This window comes from Mercenaria mercenaria, chromosome 5 (genome assembly GCF_021730395.1).
Source record: "Mercenaria mercenaria strain notata chromosome 5, MADL_Memer_1, whole genome shotgun sequence".
Classification (NCBI taxonomy): Eukaryota; Metazoa; Mollusca; class Bivalvia; order Venerida; family Veneridae; genus Mercenaria; species Mercenaria mercenaria.
Genome location: NC_069365.1, coordinates 63,557,401 through 63,583,322, shown reverse-complemented (window position 1 = coordinate 63,583,322; position 25,922 = coordinate 63,557,401). Strand labels below are relative to the sequence as shown.

At 38.5% G+C, this 25,922-nt stretch overlaps 1 protein-coding gene across 1 annotated transcript in view; it reads right to left on the bottom strand.

Moving 5' to 3' along the window:
* LOC123558465 (uncharacterized) overlaps window positions 1-25,922 on the bottom strand; it is a 248,507-nt gene that overhangs the window by 22,673 nt on the left and 199,912 nt on the right. Inside the window, exon 10 of the mRNA XM_053543761.1 lies at window positions 21,822-21,963. Coding sequence (XP_053399736.1) covers window positions 21,822-21,963 — 142 coding nt within the window. The remainder of the gene's footprint in view (window positions 1-21,821; window positions 21,964-25,922) is intronic.

Sequence of the window (25,922 nt, the reverse complement as noted above, 5' to 3'; positions counted from 1 at the left end):
AAGTGGTCTCGATTTTTCTCTACCGCCAGTAATAAAAAAGTTACAATAAAATCTATTTATAGTAAAACAAAGGGACGTAATTCTAAAAACAAGGGTGCCTCATGGTGGTGAACATTTGGTCCAAGTTACATCAAAATCCCTCCATGCATGAAGAAGAAATGTTCCGTACAAAGTTATTCTTGAATTTGACCTTTGACCTCTAAATATGACCTTGATCTTAGACCTAGGGACCTGGTTCTTGCGCATGACATGTTGTCTCATCCAGGGGAATATTTGTGCCAACTGATATCTAAATCCTGCTTTGCATGACAAAGTTATAGACCGGACAGGAAAAAAATCCTCTTGACCTTTGATCTCAAAGTGTGACCTTGACCTTTAAGCTAGGGTACTGGGTGTTGCGCATGACACGTCGTCTCATCATGGGAAACATTTGTGCCAAGTAATATTAAAATCCCTTCATGGATAGCAGAGTTATGGACAGGAGAGGAAAAAAACTCTGTTGACCTTTGACCCCCAATTGTGACCTTGACCTTTGAGCTAGGGCTCCGGGATTTGCGCATGACACGTCGTCTCATCATGGGGAACACTTGTGCTAAGTAGTATTAAAATCCCTTAATGAATGTCAGAGTTATGGACCGGACACGAAACAGACCCTGTTCATGCTATGTTAACATTTGACTGCTAAGTGTGACCTTGACCTTTGAGCTAGGGGTCTGAAAGTTGTGCATGACACATCGTCTTATTATGAGGTACATTTGTGCCAAGTAATATTAAAATCCCTTCATAGATGGGAGAGTTATGGACCGGACAGGAAAAAAGCCTTGTTGACCTTTGACCTCCAATTGTGACCTTGACCTTTAAGCTAGGGGTCCAGGTTTTGTGCATGACACGTCGTCTCCTCATGGGGAACATTTGTGCCAAGTAATATTAAAATCTCTTCATGGATGGGAGAGTTATGGACCAGACAGGAAAAAAGCCCTGTTGACTTTTGACCTCCAATTGTGACCTTGACCTTTGAGCTAGGGGTCCGGGATTTGCGCATGACACATCATCTCACCATGGGGAACATTTGTGCCAAGTAATACTAAAATCCCTTCAAGGATGGGAGAGTTGTGGACCGGACAGGAAAAAAGCCCTGTTGACCTTTGACCTCCTATTGTGACCTTGACCTTTGAGCTAGGGGTCTGGGTTTTGCGCATGACACGTCGTCTCATCATGGGGAACATTTGTGCCAAGTAATATTAAAATCCCTTCATGGATGACAGAGTTATGGACCGGACACGAAATTGCGGACGGACGGAATGACAGAATGACGGAATGACGGAAAAGAGCATTCCTATAGTCCCCAAAACTGGTTTTCAACCAGTAGGGGACTAATAACTCTGGAACATATGATTGGATCTGATTTGTCATGGAATCCAAGATTTATTGTTGTTGAAGATATTTTGGAAGTTTGTATCAAGTAAAACCAAAAATGAAGTCTCTATATGGCCGCAAAAGCCAAAATAGCCAATTTTGGACATTTAAGGGGCCATAACTCTGGAACCCAAGATGGAATCTGGCCAGTTGAAGAAAGGAAGCAAGATCTTGTGGTGATACAAGTTGTGTGCAAGTTTGATTAAAATCAAATCATAAATGAAGTTGCTATTGTGCAGACAAGGTCAAAATAGCTAATTTTAGCCCTTTCAGGGGCCATAACTCTGGAACCCATTATGGGATCTGGCCGTTTCAAGAAAGGAACCGAGATCTTATGGTGACACAAGTTTTGTGCAAATTCGATTAAATTCAAATCATAAATGAAGCTGCTATTGTGCAGACAAGGTCAAAATAGCTAATTCTGGCCCTTTCAGGGGCCATAACTCTGGAACCCATAAAGAAATCTCGCCAGTTCAAGAAAGGAACTGAGACCTTATGGTGATACAAGTTGTGTGCAAGTTTGGTTAAAATCAAATCAAAAATGAAGCTGCTATTGTGCAGACAATGTCAAAAAAGCTAATTCTGGCCCTTTCAGAGGCCATAACTCTGGAACCCATAATGGAATCTGGCCAGTTCAAGAAAGGAACCGAGATCTTATGGTGATACAAGTTGTGTGCCAGTTTGGTAAAATTCAAATCATAAATAAAGCTGCTATTGTGCAGACAAGGTCAAAATAGCTAATTTTGGCCCTTTCAGGGGCCATAACTCTGGAACCCATAATGGGATCTGGACAGTTCAAGAAAGGAACCGTGATGTTATGGTGATACAAGTTGTGTGCAAGTTTGGTTAAAATAAAATCATAAATGAAACCACTATCGTGCAGACAAGAAATTGTTGACGGACGGACGCACGCACGCACGGACGGACTGACGACGGACGAAGGGTGATCACAAAAGCTCACCTTGTCACTATGTGACAGGTGAGCTAATAAAAAAATATTTTCTGCTCGACAAATAAGGAGAGAAAAGACAGATAACATTGTTTTATATCACATAATAAGTTGCATTACATTTCTTTTTGCCATTTTTTGTTTATTCACTAAAATCTATTGTGCAATATCGTGGGTCCTTTTACAAACTTTTCACTGTGTTCAGTTTATCATTTCGAAACTATTCATTACCATCTTTACTGGGTCCAAAATAAAAGTGTATCCCATATACTCGACACCACCTCCTGGTGGCGTCGAACAAAGATAAATCAGTATTGACTGAAGTGCAGTTAGTCCACATTGGGATAGCATGGTTTATTGCATGCCAAATAACTATTTCCTCTTGTAGTTAAAAGTTACCAAGTTGTCTTTCATTAAATATTAAATAAGTATAATGGGCAAACAATGTGTTAGTGCTTATAATTGCAATGTTCTTTAACATCATTCTCCTGACCAATACCTCCGCAGCTGATATTTATTGAAGTCAAGCAGGAAGTCGAAAGAAAAGAAATATTTTAATAGTACACAAGAAATATCTTAAAGATGGTCAGCGAACTGTAATAAGACAAGAAGTTTATGAGGTTTTCATACCATTAAATTTTGTGTTATTCTATCATCTATCTTGCATTTTGCAAATGGCAAAAACTAAACATGACACTTCAATAATTTAAATGGGTCCCTTTTAATTTTTCACAAAGGTTTCATAGGGGTGCAATTTTGTTTCGTTTTTGATACGACAAATAATTACAGCAGTGGTCTGGAAGACACTTCTCTACCTAGAAGACTTTAATCGATCGGCTAATCACGTACACCCTTATTCATGTGATACACAGACCGTATTCAGCTCTCTCAGTAGATTGATATCTGTTGGAATTTGAACAATTTTTATTATATTCATTAAACTTATCATTTCTAGATATATCAATATTCTTGCTAAAAATACTGAGCAAAACGAAGCTTTAAAACTGTGAACAGCATCATTAAGGATAAACGCTTTGTCTGACATTCCACTCAGTGTTGCACAATCAGCAGAGTGAAAAAAATAGACACCCTCGTCCAATCAGGCAGAGTGTTGCATCTTTCATTTTGATAAATTATCTATAATGCCTTATCAAGTAACCTGATCTGCAAACTTATGTCACGTGGCATGGGATAGTCCAGGTCATAAATTCGTTCTTAGATGGCGTTAGCGGAATAACATCGCAGTAGCAATCAATAGACCTTTATGTGGGATTATGTTTAATTTAGGGATCCAATAAAGAGCAATAAACTTCAACTGATTATCAATTCTGACTTTGTTTAAACAGTAATTTATTTTGAAAACTGCATATATGACAATAAACATGAACTCTGTACATGAATGAGTTAGAAAACAAGTTTACAACAAGAGAGTCATTGACCCTAAAGCGCTCACCTGTGTACAAGGCTTCAAGTGTGTTTGTACAAGTCAGAGTTAGGTTTCTTCTATGTTAGCCTATATTATATATATCTGACACATTTTTGAACCTAGGGCAATAATTTGAACAATTACAGTAGACATTACAAATCTGATATTACATGCCAAATATCAAGGCTCTAGCTATTATTGATTCAGAGAAGAAGTTATATAAAAGCCTATAGTAACTTAGTCAGTACATGTCAGACACAGGGGCATGGCCATTTGTTTGCCCTTAGGGAATGATTTGGACAAGTATGGTAGAGAATCAAACCCTTATATCACATGCCGAATATCAAAGCTCTATTGAGAAAAGGATTTTTAAAGTCTGATAGCTGAAAACCTATTTTTAACCAAAAAGACCCGTATGTTCAATGAACCAGAACCATTTGAACAACTTTGAAAGAGGGCTACCCAGAGGTCATTTGTGTAAAGTTTCATCAAAACTTGGAGATTTTGTTTAAAGAAATTGTGGATGAAAAGTGACCAGGCACTTTGGCAGCCATGTTTTTTGACAAATCAGAAAAATTTGAACACTATATATATTTGTAGGCTGTCACACAAGGACCATTTGTGTTAAATTATTTTAAAATTGGGCTAACAGTTTTATACAAGAAGATTTTCTAAGTTTCTACAATGTACATAAAGGGAAAAGTGACCTCACCCCCTGTCAGCCAGGTTCTTTGGACGAATTGGAATAATTTGAACAATCTTGGTAGAGGCAATTTAAGCAGTTTCACACAAGAAGATTTTTAAAGTTTCCACTATAAACATATTGGAAAAAGTGACCACACCCTTTGGCAGCCAGGGTTTTTGATGAATCTTGGTAGAGGGTCACACAAGAACCATTTATGTAAAATTACTCTAAAATCGGGCCAGCAGTTTCACACAAAAAGATTTTTAAAGTTTCCACTATATAGGGAAAAGTGAGCACGCAATGTTTTTTGACAAATAAAACAAAATTGAACAATCTTGGTAGAGGGTCAAAAAAGGACCATTTATGTAAAATTATTTTAAAATTGGGCCAGCAGTAATCTCACAAGAAGATTTTTTAAATTTCCACTATAAATATATTATATAGGGAAGTGACTACGCCCCCTGGCGGCATTTTTTTTACGAATCTATAATTTGAATAATCTTGGTAGAGGGTGACATAAGAACCATTTGTGTGAAATTATTTCAAAATTGGACTATCAGTTTACGAAGAGATGTCGTTTGAAGATTTTTCTATTTTTAGCTCTCACGGCTCCTATGTGCAACCAAGTGGAACCATTTGAATAACTTTGGTAGAGGACCATCCAGGGAACATCAATGCCAAGTTTCATCAAAATCTATTCAGTGGTTTTGGAGGAGATGTCTTTTAAATACAATTGTTGACGACGGACACAGCGTGATCACAATAGCTCACCATGAACATTGTTCAAGAGAGCTAAAAACTTATATGAATTCTTCTCCATTAGGAATATGTTTAACAAAGACAAAGATGCGTTAACAATATGGTCATATAACATTATGCAGATAAAGTATGTGTGTGAAAATTTGAAAACTGCATATGATATAGGGTGAGATTTCTGAGTTAAAAATGATACCGGTATATTGACCATCATGATTTTTCACAATAAGTTGTGTTCAAGTTAAAGTTTTTTTCACATCAAGGTATATAATATACATGTGAGGATAACACAGGAACGCATAATAAAACAGTGTAAGACAATGCTTACTGTACAAACAACAATGCAGCATACTACACAGTTTAAGGTGGTATCACGTTTTGAATTTCGGGTAAATGACAAACAAGAGGGCCCTGAAGGCCCTGTATCGCTCACCTGACCTATGGACCTAAAGATCAGATCATCAAGATTAAAATTCTGACCAAGTTTCATTAAGATATGGTCATAAATGTGGCCTCTAAAGTGTTAACTAGCTTTAGATTTGATCTAGTGACCTAGTTTCTGACCCCACATGACCCAGATTTGAATTTGACCTAAAGAACATAAAGATTAACATTCTGACCAAGTTTCATGAAAAAACTATCGTAAGTGTGGCCTCTAGATTGTTAACAAGCTTTACCTTTCATTTGATCTGGTGACCTAGTTTTTGACCCCACTTGACCCAGATCGGAACTTGACCTTTAGATCATTAAGATTAACATTCTGACCAAGTTTCATTAAGATATGGTCATAAATGTGGCCTCTAGAGAGTTAACTAGCTTTTCCTTTGATTTGACCTAGTGACCTAGTTTTGATACCGAATGACCCAGATTCGAACCTGACCTAAAGATCATCGAGGTTAACATTCTAACCAAGATTCATGAAGATATAGTCATAAATGTGACCTCTAGAGTGTTAACAAGTTTTTCCTTTGATTTTTTGACCTGGTGACCTAGTTTTTGATCCCACATGATCCAGATTCGAACTTAACCTAGAGGTCATCAAGACAAACATTCTGATTAAGTTTCATAGAGATATAGCCATGAATGTGGCCTCTAGAGTGTTAACAAGCTTTTCCTTAGATTTGGCCTGGTGACCTAGTTTTTAACCTCAGATGATCCAATATTAAACTTGTCCAAGATTTTATTGAGGGTAGCATTCTGACCAAGTTTCATTAAGATTGGGCCAAAATTGTGACCTCTAGAATGTTAACAAGCTTTTCCTTTGATTTGACCTGGTGACCTAGTTTTTGATCCCACCTGACCCAGATTGGAACCTGATCTAAAGATCCTAAAGATTAACATTCTGACCAAGTTTCATTAAGATATGGTCATAAATGTGGCCTCTAGAATGTTAACTAGCTTTTCCTTTCATTTGATCTGGTGACTGAGTTTTTGACACCACATGACCCAGATTCAAACTTGACCTAAAGATCATCAAGGTTAACTTTCTTACCAAGATTCATGAAGATACAGTCATAAATGTAGCCTCTAGAATGTTAACAAGTTTTTTCTTTGATTTTTTGACCTGGTGACCTAGTTTTTGACCCAAGTTGACCAAGATTTGATCTTAGCCTAAAGATCATCAAGATTAACATTCTGACCAAGTTTCATAGAGATATTGCCAAAAATATGGCCTCTAAAGTGTTAATAAGCTTTTCCTCTGATTTGACCTGGTGACCTAGTTTTTGACCCCACCTGGCTCAGATTTAAATTTCACCTATAGATTATCAAGATTAACATTCTGACCAAGTTTCATTAAGATATGGTCATAAGTGTGGCCTGTACAATGTTAACTAGCTTTTCCTTTGATTTGACCTGATGACCTAGTTTTTGACGCCACATGACCCAGATTTGAATTCGACCTAAAGATCATCAAGACTAATATTCTGAAAAAGTTTCATTAATATATGGTCATAAATGTGGCCTCTAGTGTGTTTACTAACTTTTCCTTTGATTTGACCTGGTGACCTAGTTTTTGACCCCAGATGACCCAGATTCAAACTTACCCTAAAGATCATCAAGATTACCATTCTGACCAAGTTTCATGAAGATACAGTCATAAATGTGGCCTCTACATTGTTAACAAGCTTTTCCTTTTATTTGACCTGGTGACCTAGTTTTTGACCCCAGATGATCCATATCAGATTTGTCCAAGATTTTATTGAGGGTAACGTTCTGACCAAGTTTCATGAAGATTGAACCAAAATTGTGACCTCTAGAGTGTTAACAAGCTTTTCCTTTGATTTGACCTGAAGACCTAGTTTTTGACTCCACATGACCCAATATCGAAATCGTCCAAGATTTTATTGAGGGTAAAATTCTGACCAAGTTTCATTTAGATTGGGCTAAAATTGCGACCTCTAGAGTGTTAACAGTAAAATTGTTGATGATGGACACAGGGCGATCACAAAAGCTCATCTTGAGCACTTCGTGCTCAGGTGAGCTAAAAAGAAAGAATAATCAGTTCCTTCCAAGAATTGTTATGTTATGATTCAACCAAATAGCTTCCTTTTCCCACCAGAAAGAAACAATTCTTACATCTTTATAACGAGGTTTGGTACCTTTATTAGTTACCTTTCTGCCGTTTTGTCTATCCAAATCATGTAAGAATTCCTATTGTTTCAGTCATTTGTCACTAATTAGAGCAACTCACATGTGTTGGAAACTCAATTTTAAGACCAATAATTATTGTGTATTGCAATAATGCTAAAATATCTCAGCCGTGACGTGTCCTTAAAACAATAATATATAATATATGTCATCAGCTGTTACTTTTTCGGAAAGTTACACAAGTGCTTCCAACTATGTCAAAGTTTATGGAGAATGAAATTATTTAAATTTGGACAAAATAATATTAGGTTATTTAACATTGTTCTGTACAATATGGAGATATATTTGGACGAGTACCCAGCTGAGAAAACCATATTGGACAAGCCGCTAGGCGAGTTCAATATGGTTTTCTCAGCTGGGTACGTGTCCAAATATATCTTGTATTGTACAGTACAATGTTAAATAACCTTTTTATTCTATATCTATTTTATCTTACTATAATAATAGTTAAAATTAAGAATATTTCACTGAATATTGTATTCCTGCCTTTTCTAGTTTTTCCCAGCTTGGTATGAGTGCAAATATATATTATACAGAACAATGTTAGACCTTAAATAATCTTTTTATTCTATATCTATTTCACTTCATACATAATATACGTAATTCATTGAATGTTGTTTTTTCTGCGTATCGTCATTAAAAAAAGTATACGGTGCAACCTCCCTACAACAGCCATTTGGCAATTTGGGTGGTAATAATACTTGGCTGAGATATTATGCCCACAAACATTGTCAGCAAGTTTGGTGAAGATCGGATGAAAACTGTTGGACTTAAAAGAGCGGACACGGCTAAATTCCCCGTTTTTCGAGTAATTCAAGGACTATAATCAAAGAGTGCCTGGTACAATTTGGCTGGTTATCGAAATTGGCCGAGATGTAATGCCCACAAACATTGTCAGCAAGTTTGGTGAAGATCTGACGAAAACTGAATTATAGAGCAGACATGTTTTGGATGCTGACCGCCCCTCCGCTGCCATTCATAATCTTCTCATTTCGTTTCTTAACCGTTAAATAAAAACTTCTGAGTGAGCTATTCAGACAGTTGGGCCTGATACCAATTTCTATGTTTCGTTCGGAACGGCTTCTTTTAGCGACTTTTCAAATATTCCAACATCTGATGATCCTTTTTACTGTATTTTTAAGTTTTTGATTATTAACGAACGTTTTAATATCTAAATCAGATAGCATTGTTATCCCTTGAATCGTTTTTGTGTGTTGTACCTAAACAAAAAAAAACTCAAATTAAATCCAGATTTCAAGACGCATAATCAAACTCTGTACATAGAGCGCCTACTTCATCCAATTTACATTCGGAACATTTTCACACGCTTCAGGCTTTATCGTATGTTTAACATGGGACTGTTGAACCATCCAAATACAGAAAATACAGGATGATTTTTTGTACGCACGTGCGTCCAAATAAAGAAATTACAGGATTTTTGTACGCACGTGCATCCAAATACTGTAATATATTGTACGGTCACGTGTTGCAAATGAACATTCGCGATTGGATAGATAAAATAGGTATAGAATAAAGCTAGTTTAATGAGTTTTGCCTTAATTTTGCAATTCATAAGATCATATAGTTTAAATGAGCTAGGAATTTGGTAAAAGTAATATTTTACCATGATTATTTTTTCTACTGTCACTAAAACGTTGAATTCAAAGAGATAGTGAAATTCATCACCTATTTAATGTTTGTTGCAAGGTGTTTATTTATCAATGTTATAATTATATAATTGCCCTTTTTTCAGTTCATAGTTTATAGAGCAAAATATCCAAATACTCTTCAAAACAATTAATGTTCTTTTTTATACATGTTTACGAGATTTATCAACATAGTTATTACATCTTGCAATTTAGTCTTAATCAGTGATTTCAAATGTCTCAAGTTATCAATGTTTTGACTTAAACAAAATATTCAGACGAACCAAGCTCATCAAGATTAGTCTTAATAAAATATGTCCAAGGAGAAGTAAGTATAATGTTATTATGCAAATACAGAGCAGTTTTATATAACACTTTTTAATTCTAATCATCTTTAAATTTTATTTTGCTTCAGTAACTTAATACTCTTGATTTGGCCTGTAGTTATTGGTTTAATAGAGCAGGTTTGGGAATTAATGGACTTAAAGGCACACGCTACAGTTTTTCCAGACGGGTTGATATTTACCCCAACACCGTGCCAATTTGGTTGTGTTTCTAATCGATGTAGCTCACTGCAGACTTGGTGCGGTCTTCTGCTCATGCCCGGAAGTGATTATCTAATGTTGCATACGGCAAAAATTCACAAATTATATGCATGTTCGCATGCATTTAATGTACAAAATGTATAATATACTGACTAAAGGTTAGGGTAAGTATCACCATGGTTACAAAATATATACATTTAAAGTACTTTTAGTTCAAATTGCTTCAATCCGACATATACTGGAGTCTGTTATTTATACCAGCGCTCAAACTCTGCATTGAGTCACAGCTGTTTCTAATCCCCTACCGTACCCATACCGTACATTCGTAAACAACAGGTTTTGTTAAAAAAAAGGGGCGGAAACTTTCATCGTTCTATGCCATCAAAATGCTTCATTAAAATCCGCTTATTAAGAAATCTGCCGTTTGATAATTTTATAAATATATTTCTAAGTCATTTGCTCAAACACTGAAAGAGTATTTCGTACCAACCTGCGTTGTATAAATGCCCGCCACACCCCACCTCGTTGTAATTTGATTTAAGCAAAATTTAATATGGTGACCTATCAATTTTATTTTTGTTTTAGATTAGGTAGACATAACCAAAGGTATGTGCAGAGTTTGATTAAATTCTATTATGTGAAACTCGATAAAACAGCAGAAGTACCAACTTTAAACTGACAAAAAATTGCAAAACTAGCCCTTGAGTCTGCTGAACAAGTATTCCTTTCTTTACAAAATCATGTTCTTTTGATTTCTCTGAGCATGTTTCAAATACTGTGAAATCATTTTTATTCGCGTAGGACCAATTTTTGCGTATTTCGCGCTAGGACCAATTGCCGAATTTAAGACCGCGCTATTATTATTTTTTTATTATATTTTTCCCTTTCAAAAATTGAAAATGCGCGAATTTAAGCCCGCGCGAAACAGTCCTTCTTCACGTTTGCGCGAAATTTCATGCCAGCGAATTTAAATGATTTCACAGTAGATATATTGTTTTCCGTTACAAAAATGCTTAGATAATCAAATTTATGCTGATTATTGTACTTTACTGAAAGATATTTTAGGATTACAGAAATTTTGAACTAGAATGTGTCTGTAGGACACAGGGTGTGCCCCACACTGGTACATTTGTCACAAACAAGAAACGCGGCAGTGCCACGAAACCAGGTTTTCAACACTTTTCATAAGAATAAACAAGAGTGCCAGAATGTCACAATATACGCCCGTCACAGCAAATTTCTTTACTCTAGCACCTGTATTTGCAGATGTAATTTTAATTTTGTGGTTGTTTAGTAATCATTGTAATTCTTTTGTTTTTCTAAGTCTACAAAAAAACTCCTTACTAGGTAGAGATACCTTAAAATACACCTAAAATTAGAAAGTAACAATTATGTTGTACCACAGAAAAGTGGTCTTGGTTTTTCCCTACGGTCAATTATAAAACAAGAGGACCATGATGGTCCTGAATCGCTCACCTCTTCCCACATGACCCAGTTTTGAGTATGACGTCGTTTTTTCTATTATTTGACATAGTGACCTAGTTTTTTAGCTCATGTGACCCAGTTTTGAACTTGACGTAGATATTATCAAGATAAAAATGCTGACCAATTTTCATGAAGATCCATTGAAAAATATGGTCTCTAGAGAGGTCACAAGGTTTTTCTATTATTTGACCTATTGACCTAGTTTTCGAAGGTACATGACCCTGTTTTGAACTTTACCTAGATATCATCAAGGTGAACATTCTCACTAATTTTCATGAAGATCTCATGAAAAATATGGCCTCTAGAGAGGTCACAAGGTTTTTCTATTTTTATACCTACTGGCCTAGTTTTTGACTGCACGTGACCTTGTTTCTAAATTGACCTAGATATCATCAAGGTGAACATTCAGATCAATTTTTATAAAAATCCATTGATAAATATGGCCTCTAGAGAGATCAAAAGATTTTTCTAATTTTAGACCTACTGACCTAATTTTTGACCACAGTTGACCCAATTTCAAACTTGACCTAGATATCATCAAGATGAACATTCAGACCAACTTTCATACAGATTCAATGAAAAGTATGGCCTCTAGAGAGGTCACAAGGTTTTTTTATTATCTGACCTACTGACCTAGTTTTTTAAGGCACGTGACCCATTTCGAACTTGACCTAGATATCATCAAGGTGAACATTCTGACCAATTTTCATGAAGATCCATTCAAGGGTATGGCCTCTAGAGAGGTCACAAGGTTTTTCTATTTCAAGACCTACTGACCTAGTTTTTGATCGCAGTTGACCCAGTTTCAAACCTGACCTATATATCATCAAGATCAACATTCAGACCAACTTTCATACAGATCCCATGAAAAATATGGCCTCTAGAGAGGTCACAACGTTTTTCCATTATTTGACCTACTGACCTACTTTTTGAAGGCACGTAACCCACTTTCAAATTTGACCTAGATATCATCAAGATGAACATTCTGACCAATTTTTATGGAGATCCATTCACAAGTATGGCCTCTAGAGAGGTCACAAGGTTTTTCTATTTTTAGACCTACTGACCTAGTTTTTGATCGCACATGACCCTGTTTCGAACTTGACCTAGATATCATCAAGATGAACATTCAGACCAACTTTCATACAGATCCCATGAAAAATATGGCCTTTAGAGAGGTCACAAGGTTTTTCTATTATTTGACCTACTGACCTAGTTTTTGAAGGCACGTGAACCACTTTCGAACCTGACCTAGATATCATCAAGATGAACATTCAGACCAACTTTCATATAGATCCCATGAAAAATATGGCCTCTAGAGAGGTCACAAGGTTTTTCTATTATTTGACCTACTGACCTAGTTTTTGAAGGCACGTGACCCACTTTCGAACTTGAACTAGATATCATCAAGGTGAACATTCTGACCAATTTTCATGAAGATCTCATGAAATATATGGCCTCTAGAGAGGTCACAAGGTTTTTCTATTTTTAGACCTACTGACCTAGTTTTTGAACGCACATGACCCAGTTTCGAACTTGACCTAGATATCATCAAGATGAACATTCAGACCAACTTTCATACAGATCCCATGAAAAATATGGCCTTTAGAGAGGTCACAAGGTTTTTCTATTATTTGACCTACTGACCTAGTTTTTGAAGGCACGTGACCCAGTTTCGAACTTGACCTAGATATCATCAAGGTGAACGTTCTGACCAATTTTCATGAAGATCTTGTGAAATATATGGCCTCTAGAGAGGTCACAAGGTTTTTCTATTTTTAGACCTACTGACCTAGTTTTTGACGGCACGTGACCCAGTTTCGAACTTGACCTAGATATCATCAAGGTGAACATTCTGACCAATTTTCATGAAGATCTTGTGAAATATATGGCCTCTAGAGAGGTCACAAGGTTTTTCTATTTTTAGACCTACTGACCTAGTTTTTGAAGGGACGTGACCCAGTTTCGAACTTGACCTAGATATCATCAAGATGAACATTCTGACCAACTTTCATAAAGATCCCATAAAAAATGTGACCTCTAGAGTGGTCACAAGCAAAAGTTTACGGACGCACGGACGGACGACGGACACCGCACGATCACAAAAGCTCACCTTGTCACTTTGTGACAGGTGAGCTAAAAAGTTACAATATAAGTTATTTATAGTAACAACTAAGGAAAGTTAATCTTAAAAAAAAAAAAAAAAAAAATACAAATTTTGTTTTTTAAGTCCACACAGAAATCCTTACCAGGTAGAGATTGGTCAAAATACACCTCAAAATTGGATGTAACATGCATGTTGTACTACAGAAAAGTAGTCTCGATTTTTCCCTACGTCTAGTAATGAAAAAGTTACAATATAAGCTATTTATAGTAACATCAAAGGGAAGTAATTCTAAAGAAGGGAACTGCGCAAGACACTTCGTCTCATGATGGTGTATAATTGTGCCAAGCTACCTCAAAATCCCTCTATGCATGAAGAAGATATGCTCCGGACAAAGTTTTCATTCTTGTATCCTTTGACCTCTAAGTGTGACCTTGACCTTAGACCCAGGGACCTGGTTCTTGCGCATGACACTCCGTCTCATGATGGTGAACAATTGTGCCAACTTTCTTCAAAATCCCTCCATGCATGTAGAAGATATGCTAACCCTAACCTAACCCTAACCCTATTTTTAGTAACAATGACCTTGACCTTGATCCCAGAAACCCCAAAATCAATCCCAAGCTATAACTTTATATAAGTTTTCTATACACCAAGTTTCATCATGATAGCTAATTCCTAAGTTAAGTTACTGACCGGAAACCCTTTTTCTATTTTAAGTAACAGTGACCTTGACCCCAGAAATCCCAAAATCAATCCCAGCCTTTGTCTTGATATAAGCTACATACATACCAAGTTTTATTCAAATATCTTTACCGAAACAAAAGTTATTGACCGGAAACCCTTTTTCTATTTAAAGTAACAGTGACCTTGACCTTGACCCCAGAAACCCCAAAATCAATCCCAGCCTTTGTCTTGATATAAACTACAAACATACCAAGTTTTATTCAAATATCTTTACCGAAACAAAAGTAATTGACCGGAAACACCAGTTTGACGCCGCCGCCGCCGCCACCCGCCCGCCAGACATCTACCCCAATGTAATAACTCAGGTTTTCGTTGAAAACCTGGTTAATAAGGGGCAATAATTCAAATGTTTGCAGTGTTAATGGGGTTTAGCCTAAACAAACATTTTATGAAAAGGATTCATTATTCTAGGCCATATATTTTTGAGCTATGAGCATCACAAACAAAAAATCCACTATTTTGGCTATTTCAAGGGCCATAACTCTGTAATAAGGACAAAGATTCTCAAGAAGAATGCCAAGTGTGAAAAGTCACATCATGATAAAGACTCAAGCAAGGTTTCATGAATTTACATTAAATACTTTTTTAGCTAGGCACATAATTAGGTGAAAATGTGCATTTTTTTACTATTTCAGGGGCCATAACTTTAAAAATAGGGGATGGAGCCGGCCAAAAATAAGAGGTGTGCAAGTTTATATCATGATAAAGACTTATATTAAACACTTTTTGAGCTAGGTGTGTCAAAAGGTGAAAATGTGCATTTTTGACTATTTTAGGGGCCATAACTCTGAAAATAGGGGGCGGAGCCAGACAAAAAAAGGAGGTGCCCAGGTTCATATCATGACAAAGACTCATACAAGGTTTAATCAATTTATATGAAATACTTTTGAGCTAAGCACGTCACAAAGTGAAAATGTGCATTTTTGACTATTTCAGGGGCAGCGTGATGCTGAAAATAGGGGGCAGAGCCAGACAAACTAGAAATGTGTCCGTGGGACACAGATGCCCCCACTACATGACAAAGGACACAAATTTTTTCCTAGGTCAGGGGCCATAATCCTACAATACTGAATGAATCTGGACGTGAAACCCCAGGTGCACATCTGCACATGCCGACCAACATTCCTGTAAACTTTGGTGACTCTAGGTCAAATACTTTTGGAGCTACACGCTACACAACATTAAAAGGATAAATTTTTAACTATGTCAGGTGCCATAACTCCTACAAGACTGAATGAATCTGGACGTGAAACCCTAGGTGCACAACTGCACATGCTGACCAACATTCCTGTAAACTTTGGTGACTCTAGGTCAAATACTTTTGGAGTTAGGCGCGACACAACATCAAAATGACCAATTTTTAACTAAGTCAGAGGCCATAACTCCTACACGACTGAATGAATCCGGACGCAAAACCCCAGGTGCACAACTACACATGCTGACCAACATTCCTGTAAAGTTTTGTGACTCTACGTCAAATACTTCTGGAGCTAGGCATGACCCAACACTAAAATGACCAATTTTTACAAAGTCAGGGGCCATAAATCCTAAATGACTGAATGAATCCGGATGCGAAACCCCAGGTGCACAACTACACATGCTGACCAACATTCCTGTAAAGTTTTGTGACTCTAGGTCAAATACTTTTGGAGCTAGGCACGACAAAACATTCTCGGAAGGACGGACGGACGGACAAGGGCAAATCTATATGCCCCCCCCAAAAGTGGGGACATAAAAATAGGAGGTGCACAAGTTCATATCATGATAAAGGCTCATACAAGGTTTAATCAATTTATATGAAATACTTTTTGAGCTAGGCGCGTCACAAGGTGAAAATGGGCATTATTGCCTATTTCAGGGGCCATAACTCTATAAATAGGGGGCAAACCAAAATGAAAAATAGGAGGTGCGCAAGTTAATATCATGATTAAGACTCATGCAAGGTTTCATGAATCTATATCAAATACTTTTTGAGTTAGGCGTGTCACAAGGTGAAAATGTGCTATTTCAGGGGCCGTAACTCTAAAAACAGGGGGTGGAGCCAGACAAAAAATAGGAGGTGCGCAAGTTCATATCATGATAAAGACTCATGCAAGGTTTCATCAATTTATATCAAATACGTCTTGAGCTGGGCGTGTCACGAACTTCGGACAGACGGACGGATGCACAGACAAGACCAAATCTATATGCCCCCCACCACTCATCGGGGGCACAAAAATGTTTAAAATAGCACCATATCTAGGGGCAAATTAAATTGAAACAAAGCTGGTGACCTAGTATTTTTATTTCATTTTTCAATACATCATAACATGATCTTTTAATACAAAACATTTCATCAAAATCTATTATTGAGAAAACTAGAGCTATCACTAAAGTTGATGAATGTACCCCCCGCATGCACTGACACAGTACATTGCAATTTGACGCACACAAGATTGCATAATTTGTGGACTGTATGTATATAGACTGTATGTATACAGTATAGTAACAAAAAACAAAGTCCCATAACTATGCAGAATATTTATCTAAAAGAATGTAACATGCACCATGCACAACTAGGTTTGGTACTGATCACTTGTGTGAAGTTTCATTAAATTGTGTGTAAGGGTTTGGTAGATTAGGCACGCACAAGATTGCATATGCAGACTGTATGTACATAGTATGTTAACAAGAAACAAAGTCCCATAACTCTGCAATTTTTGTCGCTGAAAGAACCTAACATGCCCCATGCACAACTACTGTTGTTACTGATCACTTGTGTGAAGTTTCATTAAATTGTGTCAAGGGGATGAGGAGAGATGGTGCGCACAAGATTGTGTCAATGTATACAGTATAGTAACAAAAAAACAAAGTCCCATAACTCTGCAAATTTCTTTTCTGAAAGAACCTAACATGCCCCATGCACAACTACTGTTGTTACTGATCACTTGTGTGAAGTTTCATTAAATTGTGTCAAGGGGATGAGGAGAGATGGTGCGCACAAGATTGTGTCTATGTATATAGTATAGTAACAAAAAAACAAAGTCCCCTAACTCTGCAAATTTTTTTTCTAAAAGAACCTAACATGCCCATGCACAACTACTGTTTGTACTGATCACTTGTGTGAAGTTTCATTAAATTGTGTCAAGGGGATGAGGAGAGATGGTGCGCACAAGATTGTGCCTATGTATATAGTATAGTAACAAAAAAAACAAAGTCCCATAACTCTGCAATATTTTTTTTCTAAAAGAACCTAACATGCCCCATGCACAACTACTGTTGGTACTGATCACTTGTGTGAAGTTTCATTAAATTCTGTCAAGGGGATAAGGAGAGATGGTGCGCACAAGATTGCATCTACGGACAGACGGACAGACGGCCAGACGAACAGACAGACAACCTGAAACCAGTACAGCCCCCCCTTACAACTTTGTTGTTGGGCCGGGGTACAAAAATTACGAAACTGTAGCGAGCGTCCTTAAGGCTATTCTAGTGCAGTAAAGTTATGTTTTCTTCTCAATGAAATTGAATTGTTATAAATAAGTATACACCCCCCACCGTCGGTACTTAGTGGACAACAATGCTAAAAACATGTTATCAATATGCGAGATGAAATGTAGGTCATGATATTTGAGGCAGTTAGTGAACAGGTCGGGTATTAATGAACACGCTACGAGTAACTGACTGCTTACAAGTCCTTTAGAGGAATATGTTGGGCAAGATTATCAAATGATGAGCAGTAGTTTTCACAGACACATCAATTCGTTTAAAGACCATAAAAGTTTGAAGTACAGGAGATCACACCTGTTTCATTATTCACCTTGTTGACAGTAAACGTTTCGGTATTTGAAACAATGGTGACGCCTGCTGCAGAGGCATGTAACTGTGGACTGTATCAATAGCATGTTGCTATGTAGTGTTTACGTGCTGACAGTAATAAGGAAGTAGCTAAAAGATAAAGCAATGAGCAGTTTTACTTCCTAGTTCTGAGTGAATACTTCTTAGTGAATTTCCTCAGCCTTGGAGAACAAAATTTCTTTTTGAAGCTGTACCATTGGTTTGATATATTTCATTTAAACCAGCTTCTGTAAATTTAACTTACATTAAAACTGGATGTAACATGCATGTTGCACTACAGAAAAGTGGTCTTGATTTTTCCCTACGACTAGTAATGAAAAAGTTACAATATAAGCTATTTATAGTAAAAACAAAGGGAAGTAATTCTAAAGAAGGGACCTGCGCATGACACTCCGTCTCATGATGGTGTACAATTGTGCCAAGTTACATCAAAATCCCTCCATGCATGAAGAAGAAATGCTCTGGACAAAGTCATTCTTGTATCTGACCTTTGGCCTCTAAGTGTGACCTGGTTCTTGTGCATGACACTCCCCCTCTCATGATGGTGAACAATTGTGCCAAGTTACATATGCTACGGACAAAGTCATTCTTGAATTTCACCTTTGAAATCTAAGTGTGACCTTGATCTTAGACCTAGGGACGTGGTTTTTGGGCATGACACTCTGTCTCATGGTGAACAATTGTGCCAAGTTTCATCAAAATCCTTCTATGCATGAAGAAGATATGCTCCGGACAAAATTAGTCTGTGGACGCCAGCCGCCCGCCCGCCAGGGGCGTTCCCATAATACGTCCCGTTTTTCAAACAAGCATATAAAAACGAGGGAATACTAAAATTGTGATAAAGGTTCTGTTTGCTTTAGATGAGTTGCATGTGGTGGCCTCAAAGAGGTACAGTATCATCTACTCTTGTATTAGTAACAGTCCTCTGCTTCGTACTGCGTATATTATGGAATTTGAGTTAAAGGAAGTACCTGCATTTTGTCATGTCGAAAAATGAGATTTCGGATAAAATTGTCAACATTCTTGATGTCATTTGTATGTGCACAAATGTATGTCATATAGATATATCAATATGGCTGCAATAATGATCTCATAGGATTTACTGTACTAAAGGTCATTTGTGTATTTTATTGATCAAATTGAATATTTTTGTATAATTTCAGTTCGATGTAGATTACTGTTTTGTCTGTTATTGATAAATTGGACAGTAAATCTTCAGTTGACGAACTTCGAGTCTTTCTCATTCATCCAACACATCCGGGTTATGTAGTTCAGAACACAGTACAAAAACATTAACAAAGGCAAAATTTAATTTGGAGTTTTTCTCCTTGCCAAAATAGTTATGCTCAGCAAAAACATTAAAAGTATTTTCACTGTCTTCACTAGCAGCAATAACTGATAAGTTTTCGTATTTTGCAAGTCATCTTGTAATGTATTTGTGTAGTAAATAAGTCATATCATTAGGACAGCTGGCACATTTTTATACAATCTCCCAAGGCCTATGTATGTTTTGACAACACCGAAAATGATGTCAGACGACCACCAGCCTTACCCGAAAGTAAAAAAGATGAATATGCACAGGCTAAACTTTAAAATGTAACCCGCATTTGTATTGCACGCCTGGTAAATTACAGAGCTACCTCTTTAAGAGGTATACGGTAAACTGCTCTGTCGCAACTTCCGAGGTAGTGCACGTCGCGATAAAAGAACATCAACAAAGGTGAGTGTCATCATATTTTTTGCATTTTTACAAGCAGGGTAATGAATATCAAAAAATCGGGGAATGGTAGGCGATGTAGATATGATTTAACTTTACAGAGAACTTTAAGTTTGCTAATTCATTCTTAATTTGTGGTCGTGGTGATGTTTACCAACAAATTGATTTTACAGTAAATTTGGCCATTTCGTCATGAAAGCACTTTCATTGTCAAATATTTACATTTTAACTTATATTAAGAAGCAAACCGAGTAGGCGTGAGACAGCTGTAAAATATACAATGCATTTGGAAATAAAATATGTACCGAAAATGGTTCGGGAGTAAAATTTTTCACTTTTTATTTTGTTTACCAGGCGTGTATTGGTCTTCATTCAGAGTTCATGCGCAGGATTCACACTGTCTAAAAATATGATCACGGATATCAGCGGTTGAGCACGACAAGTCAGTTTTTTATCTATGAAAATTAAAATATTTACATGCATGCGTATAAAACACAAATCTGAACTAGAGCTGCTTGATTGGCATTTCTTCTCCATTATGTATCTGAGTCAACCATGCACCAAGACCTGTATCACTGGCATCAGTATTTTCGGTAATTCAAGGGCCATAATTCCGAATTGCCTGGGCCAATTTGGCTAGTTATTGAACTTGGCCGAGGACTAAATATTGGCAAACACATTTTGTTCAAGTTTGGTTAGGATCGGATGAGAAATGTTCGACTTTGAGCGCGGACAAGATTTGTGACAGACATGCATGTTTCGGATGGCTCACTTCAAGGTCAAGGTCACACTTAGGTGTCAAAGGTCATACATTTGGGCATACATGCACTGCTCCGCATTGCAGTGCTCTTGTTAAATAATTTTATACATGCATATTAACATCTTTCATCTAATAACAAATATAAGATTATAAAACAAATACAAATGATAGACAAGCACATTTAACTTAAAGTTTAAAGCACATTTGACTGTTATTATATTTTGTCTCAAGAGTTTTAAGGTGTAATTTTCTTTTAATTCCTTGTTTTCCGGTAGCCAATTTAGCTACACCCCATTGTTGGGTCCTTCACTAAGTTATTCGACTTGCATATTTCAACTTTGGAAATGTGAAATGTGTAAGCAATCGGCCATTATAAAGTAAAATACATACATTCTTTGCTCAGATTTTGTTTGACACATACAATTCATTAATTAAAACATGAAAGTGGATGAAAATCATCTAATTAAATTTGTTTGGCCTATACAGGTACTAATATCACAACGTGCTAAAACTATGCGCACCGATTAAAGCTGTACGTAACACAATATTAGAGGTGCGAATTGTTTGCATCATGTGGCAAACAATTGTCTTTTCAGCCCATCAGGTGTGATTTACATGATAATTAAGCTCAAGGGACCAGACAGGGAGTTCGGGAGTTCCAGTTATCGGTGTTCTAGCCATCCGCAGTGGAACAAAATACAATATATAAGAAACAATATTGGGACCAGACAATGAGTTCCAGCGAAAGGGGGTATTCGAGCGATCTGGGTTCGAGCCAATGAGAGCTGACTGTATGTCTTAAATTTATAAGTATAAAGAATTTTATAACATATTCCCAAAATCTGGTTTTAAGTGGTCATTTTCAACGTTTTGTTTGCCAAACTTATTGTACACTACAGCGCTTGCGTTTTATGCAAGTACATAAATAACATCAAAGGTATTTCAAGTAACAGGCATTTTTTCAAGTCCTAAAGTAAATACATTTTCTTATTAAAGTCATATAAAAGAACAGATTAAGAATTTCAAAGAGAAAGATATAAGCTTGGTAACCTACTTAAACGTGGTTATTTAAGACTAGTGAGATGCAAATTATACTTACCGTCCAGCAAATAGAGTAGGGCTTCCGGTGTACTATCGAGAGCACATGTAGAGTCTGCCAAGGTGAAGCACTGAGGACTGTCAAGTTTCACTAAAGCCCGATAATTCCATTTCCAGTGACTGCAGAGGAAACTTGTCAACACCTAATTGACAAAAGAATACATTGAAGTGATTGTTGTAATTGCTCAAGGTTTTAATAAGCCACACAGACAGCTAAGGATATATGACAATTTACCAGTTTTTATTGTTCAGAAAAAGACCTAGATACCCCACCTAGTATTACTTCAGGAATACGCAGTTGCATGGTGAAACTCTAGGTGCCCCTCCAAGCCTTGCTTCAAGCACAGGTAATCACACTGGTAAAACCTTGGTTGCCCCTCCAAGCATTGTCTAAGGCAAAGGTGGCTGCATTTGGTAAAACCACAAGTGACCTTCAGAGCACTGTTTCTGCTAGAGGCGGCTGCACTGGTAAAACTCTAGTTGCCACAAAGTTTTGTTTCAGGAACAGATGGTCATGTCGATAAAACCCTAGGTACCTATGCAAACATTGTTTCAGGCACAGGCAGTCGCCTTTGTGAAGCGCTACGTGCCTCTCCAGGTACTGATTCAGGCAGAAGCGGTCGTGTTTGTACATGTAAAATCATAGGTGTCCATCCATTGTTTCAGGTACAGGTGGCCGTGTTCGTAAAAAAACCTAGGTGCCCCATCAAGCATTGTTTCAGACACAGGCAACCACGATGGTAAAACCCAACGTGGCTCTCTTAGTATTGTTTGAGGCACAGGCGGTCAAGTTTATAAAACCGTAGTTTCCTCACCAAGCAGTGTTTTTGGGCACAGGTGGTTGGGTTAATATTACCCTAGATATCCCTCTAGCATTTTGTTTCAGGCACAAGCGACCGCCTTGAATGACACTATGTGCCCCTTCAAGCATCCAAGCATTGTTTCAGGCATAGTCGCTGCGTTGGTGAAGCCCTAGGTGCCCATCTAAGCATTTTTTCAGGCACAGGTGGCTACGCTGGTGAAGCCCTAGGGTGCTCATCCAAGCATTATTTCAGGCCTAGGCGACCGCTTAGTTTAAACTCTCGTTGCCCATCCAAACATTGTTTCAAGCCTTCAGGCGGCCAAGTTTGTTACACCATAGGAAACAATCCAAGCATTGTGTTAGGCCTAGGCGGCTGCGTCAGTAACCCTAAATGCCCATCCAAGCATTGTTTTAGGCTTTGATGGCAGCAATAGTAAAATCTTAAATGCCCATCCAAACATTATTTCAGAAATATGTGGTTGTTGCCCATCCAGCATTGTTTTGGCGATAACGTTGGTAAACTCTAGGTGCCCCTCCAAGCATTATTTCAGGCACAGGCAACCACACTGATAAAACCTTAGTTACCCCTCCAGTATTGTTTAAGGCACAGGGGGTCAATTAGGTAAATCCTTAGGTTCCCCTCATGCACTGTTTCAGACACAGGCGGTCATGTAGGTAAATTGCTAGGTACCTCTCTAAGCATTGTTTCAGACACAGGCGGTTGGGTAGGTAAAATGCTAGGTAATTCTCCAAGCATTGTTTCAGACACAGGCGGTCAGGTAGGTAAAATGCTAGGTAACTCTCCAAGCATTGTTTCAGACACAGGCGGTCAGGTAGGTAAATCGCTACTTCTCCAATCAATGTTTCAGACACAGGCGGTCGGGTAGATAAACCGCTAGGTACATCTCCAAGCCCAGTTTCAGACACAGGCAGTTGGGTAGGTAAAACGCTAGGTACTTCTCCAACCACTGTTTCAGACACAGGCAGTCGGGTAGGTAAAACGCTAGGTTCTTCTCCAAGCATTGTTTCAGACACAGGTGGTCGGGTAGGTAAAATGCTAGGTAACTCTCCAAGCATTGTTTCAGACACAGGCGATCAGGTAGGTTAATCACTACTTCTCCAAGCAAAGTTTCAGACACAGGGTAGTTAAACCACTAGGTACATCTCCAAGCCTTGTTTCAGACACAGGCGGTCGGGTAGGTAAAAATTGCTAGGTACTTCTCCAAGCACTGTTTCAGACACAGGCAGTCGGGTAGGTAAAAAGCTAGGTACTTCTCCAAACATTGTTTCAGGCACAGGCAACCACATTGATAAAACCTTTGCCCCTCCAGCATTGTTTCAGGCACAGGGGGTCAGTTAGGTAAATCCTTAGGTTCCCCTCATGCAATGTTTCAGACACTGGCAGTCGTGTAGGTAAAATGCTAGGTACCTCTCCAAGCATTGTTTCAGACACAGGCAGTCGGGTAGGTAAAACGCTTGGTACCTCTCCAAGCATTGTATTGAAGAAACAGGCGGTCGGGTAGGTAAAACACTTCTCCACTTAGCATTGTTTCAGACACAGGCAGTCGGGTAGGTAAAACACTAGGTTCTTCTCCAAGCATTGTTTAAGACACAGGCGGTCGGGTAGGTAAAATGCTAGGTTTTTCTCCAAGCATTGTTTCAGAAACAGGCATTCGGGTAGGTAAAATGCTAGGTACTTCTCCAAGCAATGTTTTAGACATGGTGTCGAGTAGGTAAAATGCTAGGTACCTCTCCAAGCATTGTTTCAAACACAGGCGGACCTCTCCAAGCATTGTTACGGACACAGGCAGTCGGGTAGGTAAAACGCTAGGTACCTCTCCGAACATCTGTTTCAGACACAGGCGGTCAGGTAGGTAAAATGCCAGGTAACCCAAGGTGGCTCTCTTAGTATTGTTTGAGGCATTGGCGGTCAAGTTTATAAAACACTAGGTTCGTCACCTGCAGTGTTTCAGGCATTGGTGGTTTGGTTAATATTACCCTAGATATCCCTCTAGCATTTGTTTCAGGCACAAGCGACCGCCTTGAAGGATACTATGTGCCCCTTCAAGCATAGTTTCAGGCACAGGCGGTTGGGTAAATATTACCCTAGACGCCCCTCCAGCATTGTTTTAGGCATAGGCGACCGCTTTGGTAAACTCTAGTTGCCCCTTCAAGTATTGTTTCCTGCACAGACGACTGCTTTGGTAAACTATAGGTGCCCCTCCAGCATTGTTTTAGGCACAGGCAACCACGTTGGTAAACCCTAGATGCCCCTCCAGCATTGTTTCAGGCACAGGCGTCATCGTTGGTAAACTCTAGATGCCCCTCTAAGCGTTGTTTCAGGCACAGGCCATGCAGCGTTTATAAACTCTAGATGACCCCTTAAGCATTGCTTCAGGCACAGGCCGCTGCACTGATAAACTCTAGATGCCCCTTCAAGCATTGTTTCAGGCACAGGCCACTGCATTGGTAAACTCTAGATGCCCCTTCAAGCATTGCTTCAGGCACAGGCCACTGCATTGGTAAACTCTAGATGCCCCCTCAAGCATTGCTACAGGCACAGGCCAATGCGTTCGTAAACCCTAAATGCCCCTTTAAGCATTGTTTCACGCACAGGCGACTGCGTTGGTAAACTCTAGGTGCCCCTTCAAGCATTGTTTCAGGCACAGGCCACTGCGTTGGTAAACTCTAGGTGCCCCTTCAAGCATTGTTTCAGGCACAGGTCACTGCGTTGGTAAACTCTAGGTGCCCCTCCAGCATTGTTTCAGACACAGGCCACTGCGTTGGTAAACTCTAGGTGCCCCTCCAGCATTGTTTCAGGCAAAGGCCACCGCGTTGGTAAACGCTAGATGCCTCTTCAAGCATTGTATCAGGCATAGGCGGCCACATTGGTAAACTCCAGATGCCCCTCCAGCATTGTTTCAGGCACAGGCAACTGTGTTGGTAAACTCTAGGTTTAACAACGCAGCGGCCTGGGCCTGAAACAATGCTTGGAGGGGCACCTAGGGTTTACCAGCGCAGTGGCATGTGCTGGAAACAATGCCAGTTTACCAATGTTTCAGGCACAGGCCACCGTGTTGGTAAACTCTAGGTGCCCCTCCAGCATTGTTTCAGGCACAGGCCACTGCATTGGTAAACTCTAGGTGCCCCTTCAAGCATTGCTTCAGGCACAGGCCACTGCATTGGTAAACTCTAGGTGCCTCTGCAAGCATTGCTTCCGGCACAGGCCACTGCATTGGTAAACTCTAGGTGCCCCTTCAAGCATTGTTTCAGGCACAAGTGACTGCGTTGGTAAACTCT